The sequence below is a fragment of the Pleurodeles waltl genome, chromosome 7 (genome assembly GCF_031143425.1).
Source record: "Pleurodeles waltl isolate 20211129_DDA chromosome 7, aPleWal1.hap1.20221129, whole genome shotgun sequence".
In the NCBI taxonomy this organism is placed as follows: Eukaryota; Metazoa; Chordata; class Amphibia; order Caudata; family Salamandridae; genus Pleurodeles; species Pleurodeles waltl.
This window is the reverse complement of record NC_090446.1, coordinates 1329080123-1329095432: the sequence shown is the minus strand read 5'-3', so window position 1 is coordinate 1329095432 and position 15310 is coordinate 1329080123. Positions and strand designations below refer to the sequence as shown.

Below are 15310 nucleotides of genomic sequence, written 5' to 3'. Positions count from 1 at the left end.
TCCTGTTCCTTGAAGTCTCAGGACCAAAAAGACTTCTTCCTTTCACTTGGACGCTCCGTGCGCCGAAAATTTCGACGCACAGCTTGTTTCGCGGCGAGAAAAACGCCGCACACCGACGCTGATCGACGCGACGCCCTCGGGACGATCGAGACTTCGACGCACAACCTCGCAAGGACAAAGCCGCTCGACTTTCCAGGAGAAATCGACGCGACGCCCACCGTGAGTGCGAAACTTTGACGCACGGCCTCGCAAGGACAACGCCGCCCGACTTCCAAGGAGAAATCGACGCGACGCCTGCCGTGAGACCAAACTTTCGACGCACGGCCTCGCAAGGACAACGCCGCCCGACTTCCAAGGAGAAATCGACGCGACGCCTACCGTGAGATCGAAACTTCGACGCGCAGCCCCGCAGAACGACGCGCAGCCGGAAAACAAGCAGGAGAATCCACGCACAGACCCGGGACATCTGGTAATCCCCGCGATCCACAAAAAGAGACTGTCTGCGCGCCGGAAAACGACGCCCGACTTCCCCGCGTGGAAAAGACCGACGCAAGTCTGTGTGTGCTGAGGAGAAATCGACGCACACACCCCTTTTTCCACGCATCTCTTCTCCTGTGGCCCTCTGAGGAGATTTTCCACCAGAAACCAGGTACTTTGTGCTTGAAAGACACTGTATTGCATTCTAAAGACTTAAGACACTCTATATCACTTCCCTGTGATATTTCTACAATTTTCCATTGCAACTTTATTCTTTTTGACCTACAATTATCCTGATAAATATTATATATTTTTCTAAACACTGTGTGGTGTAGTTTTGTGGTGCTATATGGTGGTATTGTATGATTTATTGCACAAATACTTTACACATTGCCTTCTAAGTTAAGCCTGACTGCTCGTGCCAAGCTACCAGAGGGTGGGCACAGGATAATCTTGGATAGTGTGTGACTTACCCTGACTAGAGTGAGGGCTTTTGCTTGGACAGGAGGTAACCTGACTGCCAACCAAAAACCCCATTTCTAACATTGGTGATCAGCGGTGAGGATAGGACTTGTATTTGTGCAGTGACATACAGTAGCTAAGTATCTCACTACCTACCCACAGTTGAAGGTCAACTTGGTTTTGATCTCTTTTTGAAAATCCGTTTTTTCCTGACAATTTTCAAAAACTAAATCCTCACTCAACATGTCTCTGACTGGGTCTCAGACAGGGGACTTTGACCTAGTCCAGTTGGATACATACACGGTCAAACAACTAAGAGGATTCTGCAGGGCATTGAGGGTACCCACCCAAGGGGCCTCCAGAAAGGAGGACTTTCAAGTGGCGCTGAGGGCCTGGGCAGAAGCCCATTTAGAGGATGATGAGGAAGGGGAGCCAGAAAATGGCCCCTCAGAAGGATTTTTACTATCTATGGATGGTGTTACCACTGCAATTGTGCACCCTTCCAGACCAGGGAGCAGTGTCTCCATGCAAAGCCTGACCGCAGAGGAAAGGAGAGAGGAAAGGGAGTTCCAATTGCAAATGGCAAAAATGAAAATTGAGGCGCAACAGGAGGAGAGGAGGGCAGAAAGAGAAGCCAAACAAGCTGAGGCTGAAAGAGCAGCCAAACAGATTGAAGCTGAAAGGACAGCCAAACAGATTCAAGCAGAAGCTGAAAGGGCAGCCAAACAAGCAGAAGCTGAAAGAGCAGCCAAACAAGTGGAAGCTGAAAGAGCTTTGGCTGAAAAGAAACTATTGTTGGCTCATGAACTGAGTCTCAAGGAGCTGGAGATCAAGGCAAGACAGTCTGAATCCAGCAATAATGGTGGCAGCATACAGACAGGACCTGCTGGAGAAAAGAAGGTTCGTATACCCAAAAATGTGGTGCCCAGTTTTGTGGTGGGAGATGACATAGATAAATGGTTAGCTGCTTATGAAGTTGCACTAAGGGCTCATGAGGTTCCTGAAGGGCAATGGGGGGTAGCTATGTGGGGCTATGTGCCGCCATTGGGGAGGGACACACTTCTCACATTGGATCCACCGGATCAAAACACATACCCACTCCAGAAAGCCACTTTACTTGCCAAGTTTGGGCTGACCCCTGAGGGATACCGTCAGAGGTTCAGGGACAGCACCAAACAAACCACACAAACATGGGTAGATTTCTTTGATTTCTCTAGTAAGGCACTGAATGGATGGGTGCGGGGCAACAAAGTAGCAGATTATAAAAGTTTATATGATTTGATCCTGAGAGAGCATATGCTTAATGTTACTTATACAGATTTGCGCCAGCACCTAGTGGATAGTAAGCTGACTGATCCCAGGAAGCTTGCTGAGGAGGCGGACCTCTGGGTTAGCACCAGAGTGTCCAAAAAGGTACCTGGGGGGGACTCCCACAAAGGTGGTCAGGGTTCCCAACAGAAGAAAGAGGGGGGAGATAAACTTACAGATAAGGAACTCTCTAAAGGCCCCCAAAAGAATTCCCAGGGAGGGGGTGGCAACCCTTCCTTTTCCAAATTTGGGAGAAAGCCAGGGACATTTGACAGGTCAGGAAAATCTAGCCCCAAATGCATGGAATGTTACCAATATGGTCACTACAAAGGCGATCCTCAGTGCCCCAAGAGGGCACCGTCCACTACTGGACAGGCACCTGGGTTGACTAGTGTAGCACTCGGGGGGGAGATGGACCCAACTAGCTTTGGGGAACAGGTAGAGATTTCCCTAGTGTCCCTGGGAGAAGGAGAAATGGTGCCCAAGGCCCACATGCCTAGAAATACTTCCAAGTACCGGCAGTGGGTCACCATTGATGGGCAGAGGGTGGAGGCTCTACGTGACACAGGAGCCAGTATGACTACTATCAAGAGTCAGCTGGTGTCAGCAGAGCAGATAATGCCTAATACATTCCACCAGGTCAGAGTAGCTGACAATCGCGAGAGTCACCTACCGGTGGCTCTGGTTCCCTTTGAGTGGGGGGGGGTCTCTGGTACTCTGAAAGTAGCTGTGAGTCCTGCCATGCCTGTAGATTGTCTGTTAGGCAATGACCTTGAGCACACTGCTTGGAAAGAAGTAGAGCTCAGGTCTCACCTGGAGATGTTAGGGTTACCTGAGTGGGTCTGCATGACCACACGGTCCATGGCTGACCGAGAGGGAAGTCAAGGGCATCTGGAGCCTGGAACGATGGCCCAGAGAGCTGCCAGGAGGGGGGACCAGGGGCGCGGGAAACCGGCCCCCGCTGTTCCCACAGTGGCTGACGGGGCTCCTGAGGAGGAGGCTTCCGAGCCAACTGGGGAAGACATCGCCGCCCTAGGTGACTTACCTGAGCTTGCGGGTTGGCAAGTTGAGGGTGGACCCACCAGGGAGGACTTCTGCAAGGCGCAGAAAGAATGTCCCACTCTAGAAGGTTTGAGGAAACAAGCCTCAAACCAGGCAGCCAGCGACGCCTCTGGCAATCACCACCTATATTGGGAGAATGATCTCCTTTACAGTGAGCCTAAGGTTCCGGGCTTTGGGGCAGCACGTGTGCTGGTGGTCCCCCAATGTTACCGAACCTTCCTACTGGGTCTGGCTCACGACATTCCCCTGGCAGGACATTTGGGGCAGGGCAAGACCTTTAACAGGCTTGACACCCACTTTTATTGGCCCAAAATGAGGACACACTCAGACAAGTTCTGCAGATCCTGTCCTACCTGCCAGGCCAGTGGTAAAGCAGGAAAAAGGGTTAAAACCCCCCTGATTCCACTTCCTGTCGTTGGCACCCCCTTTGAAAGGGTGGGCATCGACATTGTTGGCCCCTTGGACCCCAAAACTGCCTTAGGCAACAGGTTCATCCTGGTTTTGGTGGACCATGCCACCCGTTACCCAGAGGCAATCCCTCTAAGGACAGTAACTGCACCGGTGGTGGCCAGAACCCTGATGGGGATATTTACCCGTGTGGGGTTCCCCAAGGAAATAGTGTCTGACAGAGGCACTAACTTCATGTCCGCATACATGAAGTCGCTGTGGGATGCGTGTGGTGTAACTTACAAGTTCACCACACCCTATCACCCCCAGACGAACGGTCTTGTGGAGAGATTCAACAAGACCCTGAAAGGCATGATTGGTGGCCTTCCTGAGGCCATGAGGCGTAAGTGGGACGTCCTCTTACCATGCCTTCTCTTTGCTTACAGAGAGGTCCCCCAGAGAGGGGTAGGGTTCAGTCCCTTTGAACTTCTCTATGGGTACCCTGTCAGGGGACCCTTAAGCATTGTCCAGGAGGGATTGGAGAAAGCTCCAAAGGCACCCCCTCAGGATGTGGTCAGCTATATGTTGGCCCTCCGCAACCAGATGACCCGCTTCTGGAAAGAAGCCCAAGATAACCTTGAGGCCAGTCAAGAGGTGATGAAACAATGGTATGACCAGAAGGCCACCCTGGTAGAGTTTCAACCTGGAGACAAAGTGTGGGTAATGGAGCCAGTAGAGCCCAGAGCTCTCCAGGACCGCTGGTCTGGCCCATTTGAAATAAAGGAGCGGAAAGGGGAGGCCACTTACCTAGTGGACCTCAAAACCCCTAGGAATCCCCTAAGGGTGCTCCATGTGAACCGACTAAAAGCTCATTGTGAGAGGTCGGAGATCAACATGCTTCTGGTCACAGATGAAGGAACGGAAGAGGAGAGTGAACCTCTCCCCGACCTCCTCTCTGCCCAAGAAGGTGATGGGTCAGTAAGCGGGGTCATTCTGTCTGGCACCCTGACTCTAAATCAGAAAGGAGACTGTTATGAGCTGTTGGAGCAGTTCTCCCCCCTGTTCTCCCTTACTCCTGGGCTGACCCACCTCTGTGTTCATGATATTGACACCGGTGACAGTCTCCCTGTGAAAAACAAAATTTACAGGTTGTCGGATAAGGTGAAGGCCAGCATCAAGGAGGAGGTCTCCAAGATGTTGACTCTAGGGGTCATTGAGAAATCCAGTAGTCCCTGGGCCAGCCCAGTGGTATTGGTCCCTAAGGCTACTGCCCCAGGTGCGAAGCCAGAACTCCGGTTCTGTGTGGACTACTGGGGTCTCAACTCAGTCACCCGGACTGATGCTCACCCCATCCCCCGAGCTGATGAGCTCGTGGACAGGCTAGGCGCTGCCAAGTTCCTGAGTACGTTTGATCTTACTTCAGGGTACTGGCAGATCGCCCTGACTGAGGGGGCTAAGGAAAGGTCCGCCTTTTCCACCCCTGACGGCCATTACCAGTTCCGAGTGATGCCGTTTGGATTAAAAAATGCCCCCGCTACCTTCCAACGGTTGGTTAACGGGGTCCTGGCTGGCAAGGATGCCTTCTGTGCAGCCTACCTGGATGACATAGCTGTCTACAGTTCCAGCTGGGAGGAACACCTGCTCCACCTCAAGGAGGTGCTTCAGGCCCTGCAACAGGCAGGCCTGACCATCAAGGCTAGTAAGTGCCAGATTGGGCAGGGTTCCGTGGTGTACTTGGGACACCTAGTAGGTGGTGGCAAGGTGCAGCCACTCCAGGCCAAGATCGAAACTATCAAGGCCTGGCAACCACCTCGAACCCAGACTGAGGTGAGAGCCTTTTTAGGCCTCACCGGATACTACCGCAGGTTTGTCAAGGGCTATGGTACCATTGTGTCCCCCTTGACCGAACTCACGTCCAAGAAGCAACCTAGGTTGGTGAATTGGACAGAGGCTTGTCAGAAAGCCTTTGACGCCCTAAAGGAAGCCATGTGCACGGCCCCCGTGCTCAAGGCCCCTGACTACTCCCAGGAATTTATCGTGCAGACAGACGCTTCAGAGCATGGCATAGGGGCAGTCCTAGCACAGCTAAATGAGGAGGGCCAAGATCAACCGGTAGTCTTTATTAGCAGAAGGCTATTACCACGGGAACAGAGGTGGAGTGCTATTGAAAGAGAAGCTTTTGCTGTGGTCTGGGCCCTGAAGAAGCTGAGGCCCTACCTGTTTGGGACTCACTTCCTAGTTCAGACAGACCACAGACCCCTCAGATGGCTCATGCAGATGAGGGGTGAGAATCCAAAACTTCTGAGGTGGTCCATTTCCCTACAGGGGATGGACTTTACGGTGGAACATCGCCCAGGGGTTGACCACGCCAATGCTGATGGTCTCTCCAGGTACTTCCGCCTTAGCGATGAGAGCTCCCAGGAGGTCGGGTAGCTCTCCCCACTTTCAGCTGGGGGGGACACATGTTAGACCTGACAGCCTTAGGGTAGTCACCCCTAACTTTTTGCCTGCCTCCCTCCTCGTTTTGGATACTGTTTTGCTGGTTTTTAGACTCTGCGCACTTTACCACTGCTAACCAGTGATAAAGTGTATATGCTCTCTCTCTGTAAACATGGTAACTTTGGATCATACCTGATTGAACTATTTAATCTACTTATAAGTCCCCAGTCATGTGCACTCCAGGTGCTTAGGGCATGTAGATTAAATGCTACTAGTGGACCTGCAGCACGGATTGTGCCACCCACTTAAGTAGCCCCTTTTCCTTGTCTCAGGCCTACCATTGCTAGGCCTGGGTGTGCAGTTTCACTGCCACCTCGACTTGGCATTTAAAAGTACTTGCCAAGCCTAGAACTCCCCTTTTTCTGCATATAAGTCACCCTTAATGTGTGCCCTGGGTATCCCCTAGAGCAGGGTGCTGTGGAGGTAAAAGGCAGGACATGTACCTGTGTAGTTATATGTCCTGGTAGTGTAAAACTCCTAAAGTCGTTTTTGCACTACTGGAAGACCTGCTCCCTTCATAGGCTAACATTGGGGCTGCCCTCATACACTGTTGAAGTGGCAGCTGCTGATCTGAAAGGAGCAGGGAGGTCATATTTAGTATGGCCAGAATGGTAATACAAAATCCTACTGACTGGTGAAGTCGGATTTAATATTACTATTCTAGAAATGCCACTTTTAGAAAGTGAGCATTTCTTTGCACTTAAATCCTTCTGTGCCTTACAATCCACGTCTGGCTAGGTTTAGTTGACAGCTCCTTGTGCATTCACTCAGACACACCCCAAACACAGGGTACTCAGCCTCACTTGCATACATCTGCATTTTGAATGGGTCTTCCTGGGCTGGGAGGGTGGAGGGCCTGCCCTCACACAAAGGACTGCCACACCCCCTACTGGGACCCTGGCAGACAGGATTGAACTGAAAGGGGACCTGGTGCACTTCTTAGCCACTCTTTGAAGTCTCCCCCACTTCAAAGGCACATTTGGGTATAAAACAGGGCCTCTGCCCTACCTCATCAGACACTTGCTGGAGAAGAAACCGGAACCAGAAACGACATCCTGCCAAGAAGAACTGCCTGGCTGCTCAAAGGACTCACCTGTCTGCTTTCTACAAAGGACTGCTGTCTTGCTGTTGCCCTGCTGCCTTGCTGAACTCTTGTCTGGCTGTGAAAGTGCTCTCCAAGGGCTTGGATAGAGCTTGCCTCCTGTTCCTTGAAGTCTCAGGACCAAAAAGACTTCTTCCTTTCACTTGGACGCTCCGTGTGCCGAAAATTTCGACGCACAGCTTGTTTCGCGGCGAGAAAAACGCCGCACACCGACGCTGATCGACGCGACGCCCTCGGGACGATCGAGACTTCGACGCACAACCTCGCAAGGACAAAGCCGCTCGACTTTCCAGGAGAAATCGACGCGACGCCCACCGTGAGTGCGAAACTTTGACGCACGGCCTCGCAAGGACAACGCCACCCGACTTCCAAGGAGAAATCGACGCGACGCCTGCCGTGAGACCAAACTTTCGACGCACGGCCTCGCAAGGACAACGCCGCCCGACTTCCAAGGAGAAATCGACACGACGCCTACCGTGAGATCGAAACTTCGACGCGCAGCCCCGCAGAACGACGCGCAGCCGGAAAACAAGCAGGAGAATCCACGCACAGACCCGGGACATCTGGTAATCCCCGCGATCCACAAAAAGAGACTGTCTGCGCGCCGGAAAACGACGCCCGACTTCCCCGCGTGGAAAAGACCGACGCAAGTCTGTGTGTGCTGAGGAGAAATCGACGCACACACCCCTTTTTCCACGCATCTCTTCTCCTGTGGCCCTCTGAGGAGATTTTCCACCAGAAACCAGGTACTTTGTGCTTGAAAGACACTGTATTGCATTCTAAAGACTTAAGACACTCTATATCACTTCCCTGTGATATTTCTACAATTTTCCATTGCAACTTTATTCTTTTTGACCTACAATTATCCTGATAAATATTATATATTTTTCTAAACACTGTGTGGTGTAGTTTTGTGGTGCTATATGGTGGTATTGTATGATTTATTGCACAAATACTTTACACATTGCCTTCTAAGTTAAGCCTGACTGCTCGTGCCAAGCTACCAGAGGGTGGGCACAGGATAATCTTGGATAGTGTGTGACTTACCCTGACTAGAGTGAGGGCTTTTGCTTGGACAGGAGGTAACCTGACTGCCAACCAAAAACCCCATTTCTAACACTGTTGTTGTTGGGTACGTCACCTTAGTAAACGAAATATATGGAGCAGTTTGACCGCATGAGACAACCTTCGCAGAGGTTGCCTGAATCTCAGGAGTCACTGAATGCGCTGGGTATCCTTTGACACAGTTACTTGCACGCAACTGCTTACCTGATAACTATGCAGTGTTTTCAGCGCGAGTAGGTAACGCCTGAGGTAGTTGAGCTAGTTATCTGTGTCTGCAATGTGCTCCTGAGGCCGACGGAAGCTGTGAATCTGAGAGCGACATAGATGCTGTTGTGCGTCCGTTTGGAATTTAACTTGCTCACAACTTGTGCATTATTCCACATTCTGACATGCAGAACTCGAATCTGAAAGCAAAACTGTTTGAAAGGGAAAAACATTAAGGAGCGGTCGTAGTATTTCAGGTTGCTCATTTTAACTTCTGATAATTCCAATCAGTGGTTTTATTACATAATGCGCCCCGGAGGTGCAACACTGCACTCTAGGTTGTATTTGGGATTACAGAACAGGTTGCAGAAACTTGTGCAGCAACACAGATCACTTGGACACTACATGTGTGTCAGCTCGGCATTCCCTCCAGCGTGCAAATGTGGGAACACTCTACCTATGCTATGTTATAGACACAAGCTCAGAGACAAAGGAGTTGTCATGAGGGTGTACTGAGCATGCACAACAAGCACATAGTCAGCGTGCCGCCCCATGGGTGACCTCTGAAAGGGAATAAAAGGGTCCCATTGGCCTGCCAGACATTCTGCACCAGCCTGCAGAGGTATCTGTCCCCCTTTGAAATGTAGGCTGTGGTTCCGTCTGCAAAATGAATAAACAGACTGGCTGCTTCAAACAGGCCCTTACATGAAGGGGTTACCTCTGGGGCAGTGAGGGTTTGCAGTTGCCCTGAGGGCAGCGCATTAGCTGTAATATGGAGCACTGATCAGGTCTGCGGCCCGGCAAAGCCACTTAAAGGTGCACCACGGCCCAGGCTAGGGCTTTATATCCTGCACATAATATTGCCCCTAGTGGGAGCGGCCCTGGATGTGTGGTGGTGAAGTGAGGTTAGGCAATCTTTGCTAAGGTTGGTTGGCGTGACAGGAGTAGACTTTATGTGTGATATAAGTAGGAGTATTCAACCTTAAATGTGGTTGGTTGTGTGAATATGTGTGTGTCACCTGTTTCGAGTGAAGTTAAGAAACATTTAAGAGGTTAGGTGCATCACCAAGTTCACTCTGTGTGGATTGTTTTAGTGCGGTTTTACATTTGATGATAGTGAAATTAGACACCCAGTGCTAAAGTTCTCTGCATCTACAGAATGTGGCTTTGTGTGAAGTGCTCTCAGTGAGCTTAGACAGACTTTAATAAGGGTGGTTACGTCACCGTAGATCACTGAATGGGTTGAGTGCTTTTAGTGACATTAGGAAGCCTTTGATACGGGTGGTTGTGGCTCTGAATGCTACTTCATGCTTAAAGTGCTTTTATTGACGTAAAACCCTCTTTGATTTATTGGCTGTGGCGTGGCTGTCTACTGTTGACTGCTGTGGATGGTTTCTGAAAGATGTTATACACTGTTTACCTGGGTCCCCCATATTAAGTAAGATTTCATTTCCTTATGCTTTTGCTGTGAGCATTTGCTTTTGGTAGGGGTAGGCTCATTTGGGGTGGATTTTTTGCCAAACTTTTTTCTTGTATGAGAATCATTCGTAAAGAACTTATCTTTCAGCACTTCTGGTTGTACAATACTCACTTTGTTTTTAGGTCACAATGTAATATTTTCTACGAATTCTTTAAACAAAGTATAATAGATTGTACTGTGGCAATTAGTTACCATCTATAATGGTTGTTCTGGGATTTCCATATACAGGTACTTTAAGTGTACTAAGCTTATGTATTTGTAAATACATTCATTTATATATGTAGGAAGGTGAGCATCACATGCAAATTGTTCCTCCTCCCTTGGTGTTTTTCAGTAGACATTTAGTATATACATTTGAGGGTCCTATCACATTGGCTAATCTGCTAGTAGTACCGCATAGGGCAGTATTTATCCAGGGCGAAATTTCCACCACATTCTGAGTGATTGATCCAGAGATTTACCACATTTTACCCTTATGCAGGGTTTTCCTGGCAAATTCAACAGGGGGAATAATTCTCTGAAAGCCTGCACATCTTGTTATCTCCAATTGGTTCGAAAATCCATATGCGTGGGATTCAAAATCACCACAGCCGTTCAGAATGAGGATCTGCTTGCTTCACGGGCTTTTGACAAGAAGTTTCCTCTGTTATAACGATGTTTCGGCAAAGATTTTGGTGTTACAAATTATGTTTATGAGTGCAAAAATGTGTGTTTAGCATCAGAAATCACAAATCTTTGCTCACAGATTCGGAATTTGAAATTTTGTTTTCAAAATTATATCAAACTTACTAGAAGGGAAAAAACCTTCGGCAGGTGTTACGGTCAGAGAGTACAGTAAGGATGGTTGGGAACACCTGCAAAGCCATAGTTTTCAGTATTCACAAACTGTCCAGATGATTTATATATTGCCGTATAGCAAAATACCAAGATCAGAAATATTGGCCTTCCAAAACCGTGTGGCCAAATTATCGACTGCCCGAAGTTGTATATAGCTATGTAAAGATTTAGGGGGTCATTCCGACCCTGGCGGTCCATGACCGCCAGGGCCGGGAACCGCGGAAGCACCGCCAACAGGCTGGCAGTGCTTCCTGGGCCATTCTGACCACGGCGGTAAAGCCGCGGTCAGAAAAGGGCAACCGGCGGTTTCCCGCCGGTTTACCCCTGGCCCAGGGAATCCTCCATGGCGGCGCTGCTTGCAGCGCCGCCATGGGCATTCCGACCCCCTTCCCGCCATCCTGTTCCTGGCGGTTTTTACCGCCAGGAACAGGATGGCGGGAACGGGTGTCGTGGGGCCCCTGGGGGCCCCTGCACTGCCCATGCCACTGGCATGGGCAGTGCAGGGGCCCCCTAACAGGGCCCCATAAAGATTTTCAGTGTCTGCTTTGCAGACACTGAAAATCGAGACGGGTGCCACTGCACCCGTCGCACCCCTACAACTCGGCCGGCTCCATTCGGAGCCGGCTTCATTGTTGAAGGGGGTTTCCCGCTGGGCCTGCGGGCGGCCTTCTGGCGGTCGCCCGCCGGCCCAGCGGGAAAGCCAGAATGGCCGCCGCTGTCTTTTGACCGCGGTGCGGTCATTCGGCGGTTCCCTCCAGGCGGGCGGCTCCCGCCGCCCGCCGGCGTCAGAATGACCCCCTTAATATTCTTAGCTCCGTATGTACGTTCCTTGAAGGTATATATCATTGAGGTACATATATGGGGATTTAAATATAGTAAAATTATACTTGGATTTACCTACTGACACCTCTTTCACACCCCTTCCTAAGTGTTGAATAGGTTAGAGAAAACATTTTGAGAGTCAAATACTTTTGCGACTCACAAACTAGGTGAAGTACACAACAAAAACTTATTCTGTGGTCAAAAGCTCTGTGATTTTGAGAATCTCAGTGTTTGCGACTGCAGAATGACTTCGTACATCTGGCCTCTAGTCCTCAATTGGTCGGTCCTTGTTGTAGGGGAAGAAGCATAAACAGGGGCAGAGCTTCAAGGGTGGTGTCTGGGGTGTTACACCCCCATTATAAATGTATTTTGTGATAAAAAGTTGGGTGCAGGTGCTTTCAGTCGGGTAGGGTGAGGTATCTGTCATATATCACCAGGAATTTGTACACACACAGACAAAGGCGAGCACACACTCTCCCCATCTCTGTTTGGAAACACTTCAAAAATGTTGGTTATTGCACAAAATAAAGTGCTTTCTCACACTTAGTGCCCCAATCAATCCACATCCCTCTCACTTTCTGCTGCCTGTTAAGCCCCTCTTGTGCACCCTGCTTGTCCTATAATGTATTTTAACATTATACCAGCCCAATTCATGGACGTCAGTTCATCAAAATGCCACGGGTAGCAGAAGTAACAACAGGCGCCCCTTGACCCCCACTTTTACTCACAAACACATACTTACAGATAAACACAAATTCACACTTACACACTCACACACGTATACACACTCTCACCCACAAGCACACACACAACATACATTTAAAAGCATTTTAATGACCTCAGCTGCCATAGAAGGGCATATTCCAGCTAACTGTACCCCATTTTTATTAGACTAATAGTGAATGATATGCTATTGTTCACTATTCGTGTAATAAACATGAACAGAAAACAAGGAAAGTGGAGGCCGAACTGAGCTCCATAAGCACGAGCTTCCTCTGTGCTCCTGGCATTGAATTTGCCGCCTGAGGCCAGGGGTCCTAAAGGCAGGGCCAGGGGTCGCATCCATGGTCGACTGTTGGGAAATCTGAAGCCCCCCCACCCCCGCGCTGTTACTGACCAAGCTACGCCCCTGAGCATAAACACCCACCACCGTGTTCCCATGAGAAGGTGCGCGCGTGCCCCAGATTCAGCGGAAGCTTCCATACCGAGGCTTTCATGGCCGTTCCCCTGCTCCAAACCTGACGAGGCGACCCACAAACAAAGACCAGCGATCAATAAAGGATTGAAGACGGAAATAAAAAGGTTCTCTTACCACCTCCCAGCTGCGCTCCTTGTTCAGCGCGATCACGACGAGGGACGGGTTGATCAGGTAGCCGTCTTCATTGAACGAGAAGTCTTTGCCGCCGTAGGATATGTTCATAAAATATCTACAAATCGGCAACGCCAACAAAGACAAAAAATAATAGCGGTGAATTAACAAGGTGCTTCGCTCAATAGCAGGCATTTCCTACTGATGGTGTGTCGCTCTTGGCAGCGAAACCCGCCCGCACCCTCCTTGATTACCAACTAGTTTTCAGTTTCAATAGATTTCAGCACACTGTTCATGGAAGGGGACCATTCAAGGAGCCCAAGGGCGAGCCTCCTTCTCGAGTTATCTACTTGGAAGGGTCTGGGTAAGCGAGGACAGATAGATGGTCTCATTAGGGTAAATGGAATGTACTGTAACGCCGAGCCCGGCCTTTGCTAAAATGGCGACCTGGGCGCGGCCGGAGAGAAATTAGGGATCCTCCTGCTGGTAGTGAATTGAATGAGGCAGCAGGCGGTCCCTATTGTGTCCACAGGTCAGTGCCTGGATGAGCAGTGACTGGTCCCTGAACAGAAACATCCCCTGATCTCCCAACCTTCCCTAAATCACCCATAGCCAGGGCCACTGGAATTATGCGGCAGGAGAGGGTCAAATTATGTGGCAGGGTTGAGTAAACTATGCCTCAAGAGAAGGCTAATTAGGCAGCATAATGCGGCACGATTTGTAACAGCATTACTTCATTATTTCATCATTTTTATACTTGGGCATAGGTTGCACCTCAGTACCAGTTTGACACCCAAATATAGCAATCAGCAACAAAAAATTGGCCAGTCTGGTTTTGCAAAGGGCGCGCTGCAACACTTGTCACTGCATTTTTAGTAACTGTTGAACTGCTGGAGCTAGAAACAATTTATTTTTGTTAAAATCTGCAGATTACCCAACAGGTGATGGATTATGTGATAAATGCAGCAAATCTATAATTATGTGAAAATCGCTGCAGCCGCATAATTGAATAATTCCAGTCGACCTGCCCATAGCTTAGCTGCCTCACGCAGATGATGGTTTTATTGATGTGTGTCAGCCGGGGTGAGAGGGTGAAGGGAGGGCATGAAAAAGGGCTTTTAAAGGGGTGTTAAAACATCGCCTGCACTATGATAATAAAGGACTAAAACCACTTTAAACAGGCAAATCAGATAGAAATGAACAGACAGGGACAAGGACATGGCTGGAGCAAGATGAGAAGGGCGCTGTTGTTGGCATAACCTTAATGCACACAGCTCCACGTGCCCCTCAGAAGTTTGTCGCTCTGGGCCTTGGCCCGGCTCACCCATGCTAAAGGTCGGCCCTGCTGTAATGTAAGAGTGCACTAGTGAATTGGAAGCAAATTCAAGAAAGAGACAAGATCTATCAAGTCAAGAAAGGAAATGAGAGGGTGACAGACAAAAAGAAGAAATTATGTGGAAAAAAAATATAAAAAATTAACATGCTAATAAGTTCAAAACGAAGAAATGTGGAGACTATGGTTTTTGCAGAAGATTGATCAGGAATTAAAAACAAAGCACACTGAAATTTTTAAAATAGCAATTTCAGATAGAGCAAGTTCAAGTGTGAAAGTTAATGTAGGTGAAGAGGTAGAGACATGAATAGGTGTGGTAACTGAAAAGTTTGGTGTAGAACTATTGTTAAAGGAAGAGTTAGGTGTGAAGGTAAAGGTAAGTGAAGCGATGAAGGTGAAGAGGAAAATAAGGTGTAGGTGCAGAGGTAGGTGTAGAAGCAGTGGTTAGTACAGAGAAAGATGCGGAGGAGGAAGTCTGTTTCGAGCTACACAGGTATATAGGCAGGGGAAGAGGTATAGATGCAGGGGAGGAGACAGATGTAGAGATAGGTACGGAGGCACATGTAGAATTAGACAGGTTTAAAGGTAGGGGAAGAGTTATAGGGGTAGAATATAGAGGTAGCAAAGGAGGTAGAGGTTGGTACAGAGGCAAGTGTAGATTTAGAGACAGGTGTAGAGGTACAGCAGAAGATACTACAGGTGTACGAGGGGAGGCAGACAGATCTAGAGGTAGGTACATAGGAAAGAGTAGAGTTAGACATGCGCAGAGGTAGAGAAATATAGAGATGGGAGTTGAGGGAAAACAGAGGTCGAGGTAGGTACAGAGGTAAGTGTGGTGTTAGACACAGTGGCAGATGTAGTGATCAAACCTGGCTGTACAGTGAAGCAGAAGTCTCATCACCCCACATGCAATCTCACAGCCGGGCATGGCTTTCGGAGTATAAATAAATGGGAAAAAGACAA

The 15310-nt window shown here is 49.2% G+C and overlaps 1 protein-coding gene across 1 annotated transcript in view; it reads right to left on the bottom strand.

Moving 5' to 3' along the window:
• GRIN2D (glutamate ionotropic receptor NMDA type subunit 2D) overlaps positions 1-15310 on the bottom strand; it is a 1291669-nt gene that overhangs the window by 722776 nt on the left and 553583 nt on the right. The window contains exon 4 of the mRNA XM_069200679.1: positions 13018-13132. Within this exon, the coding sequence (XP_069056780.1) occupies positions 13018-13132 (115 nt within the window). The remainder of the gene's footprint in view (positions 1-13017; positions 13133-15310) is intronic.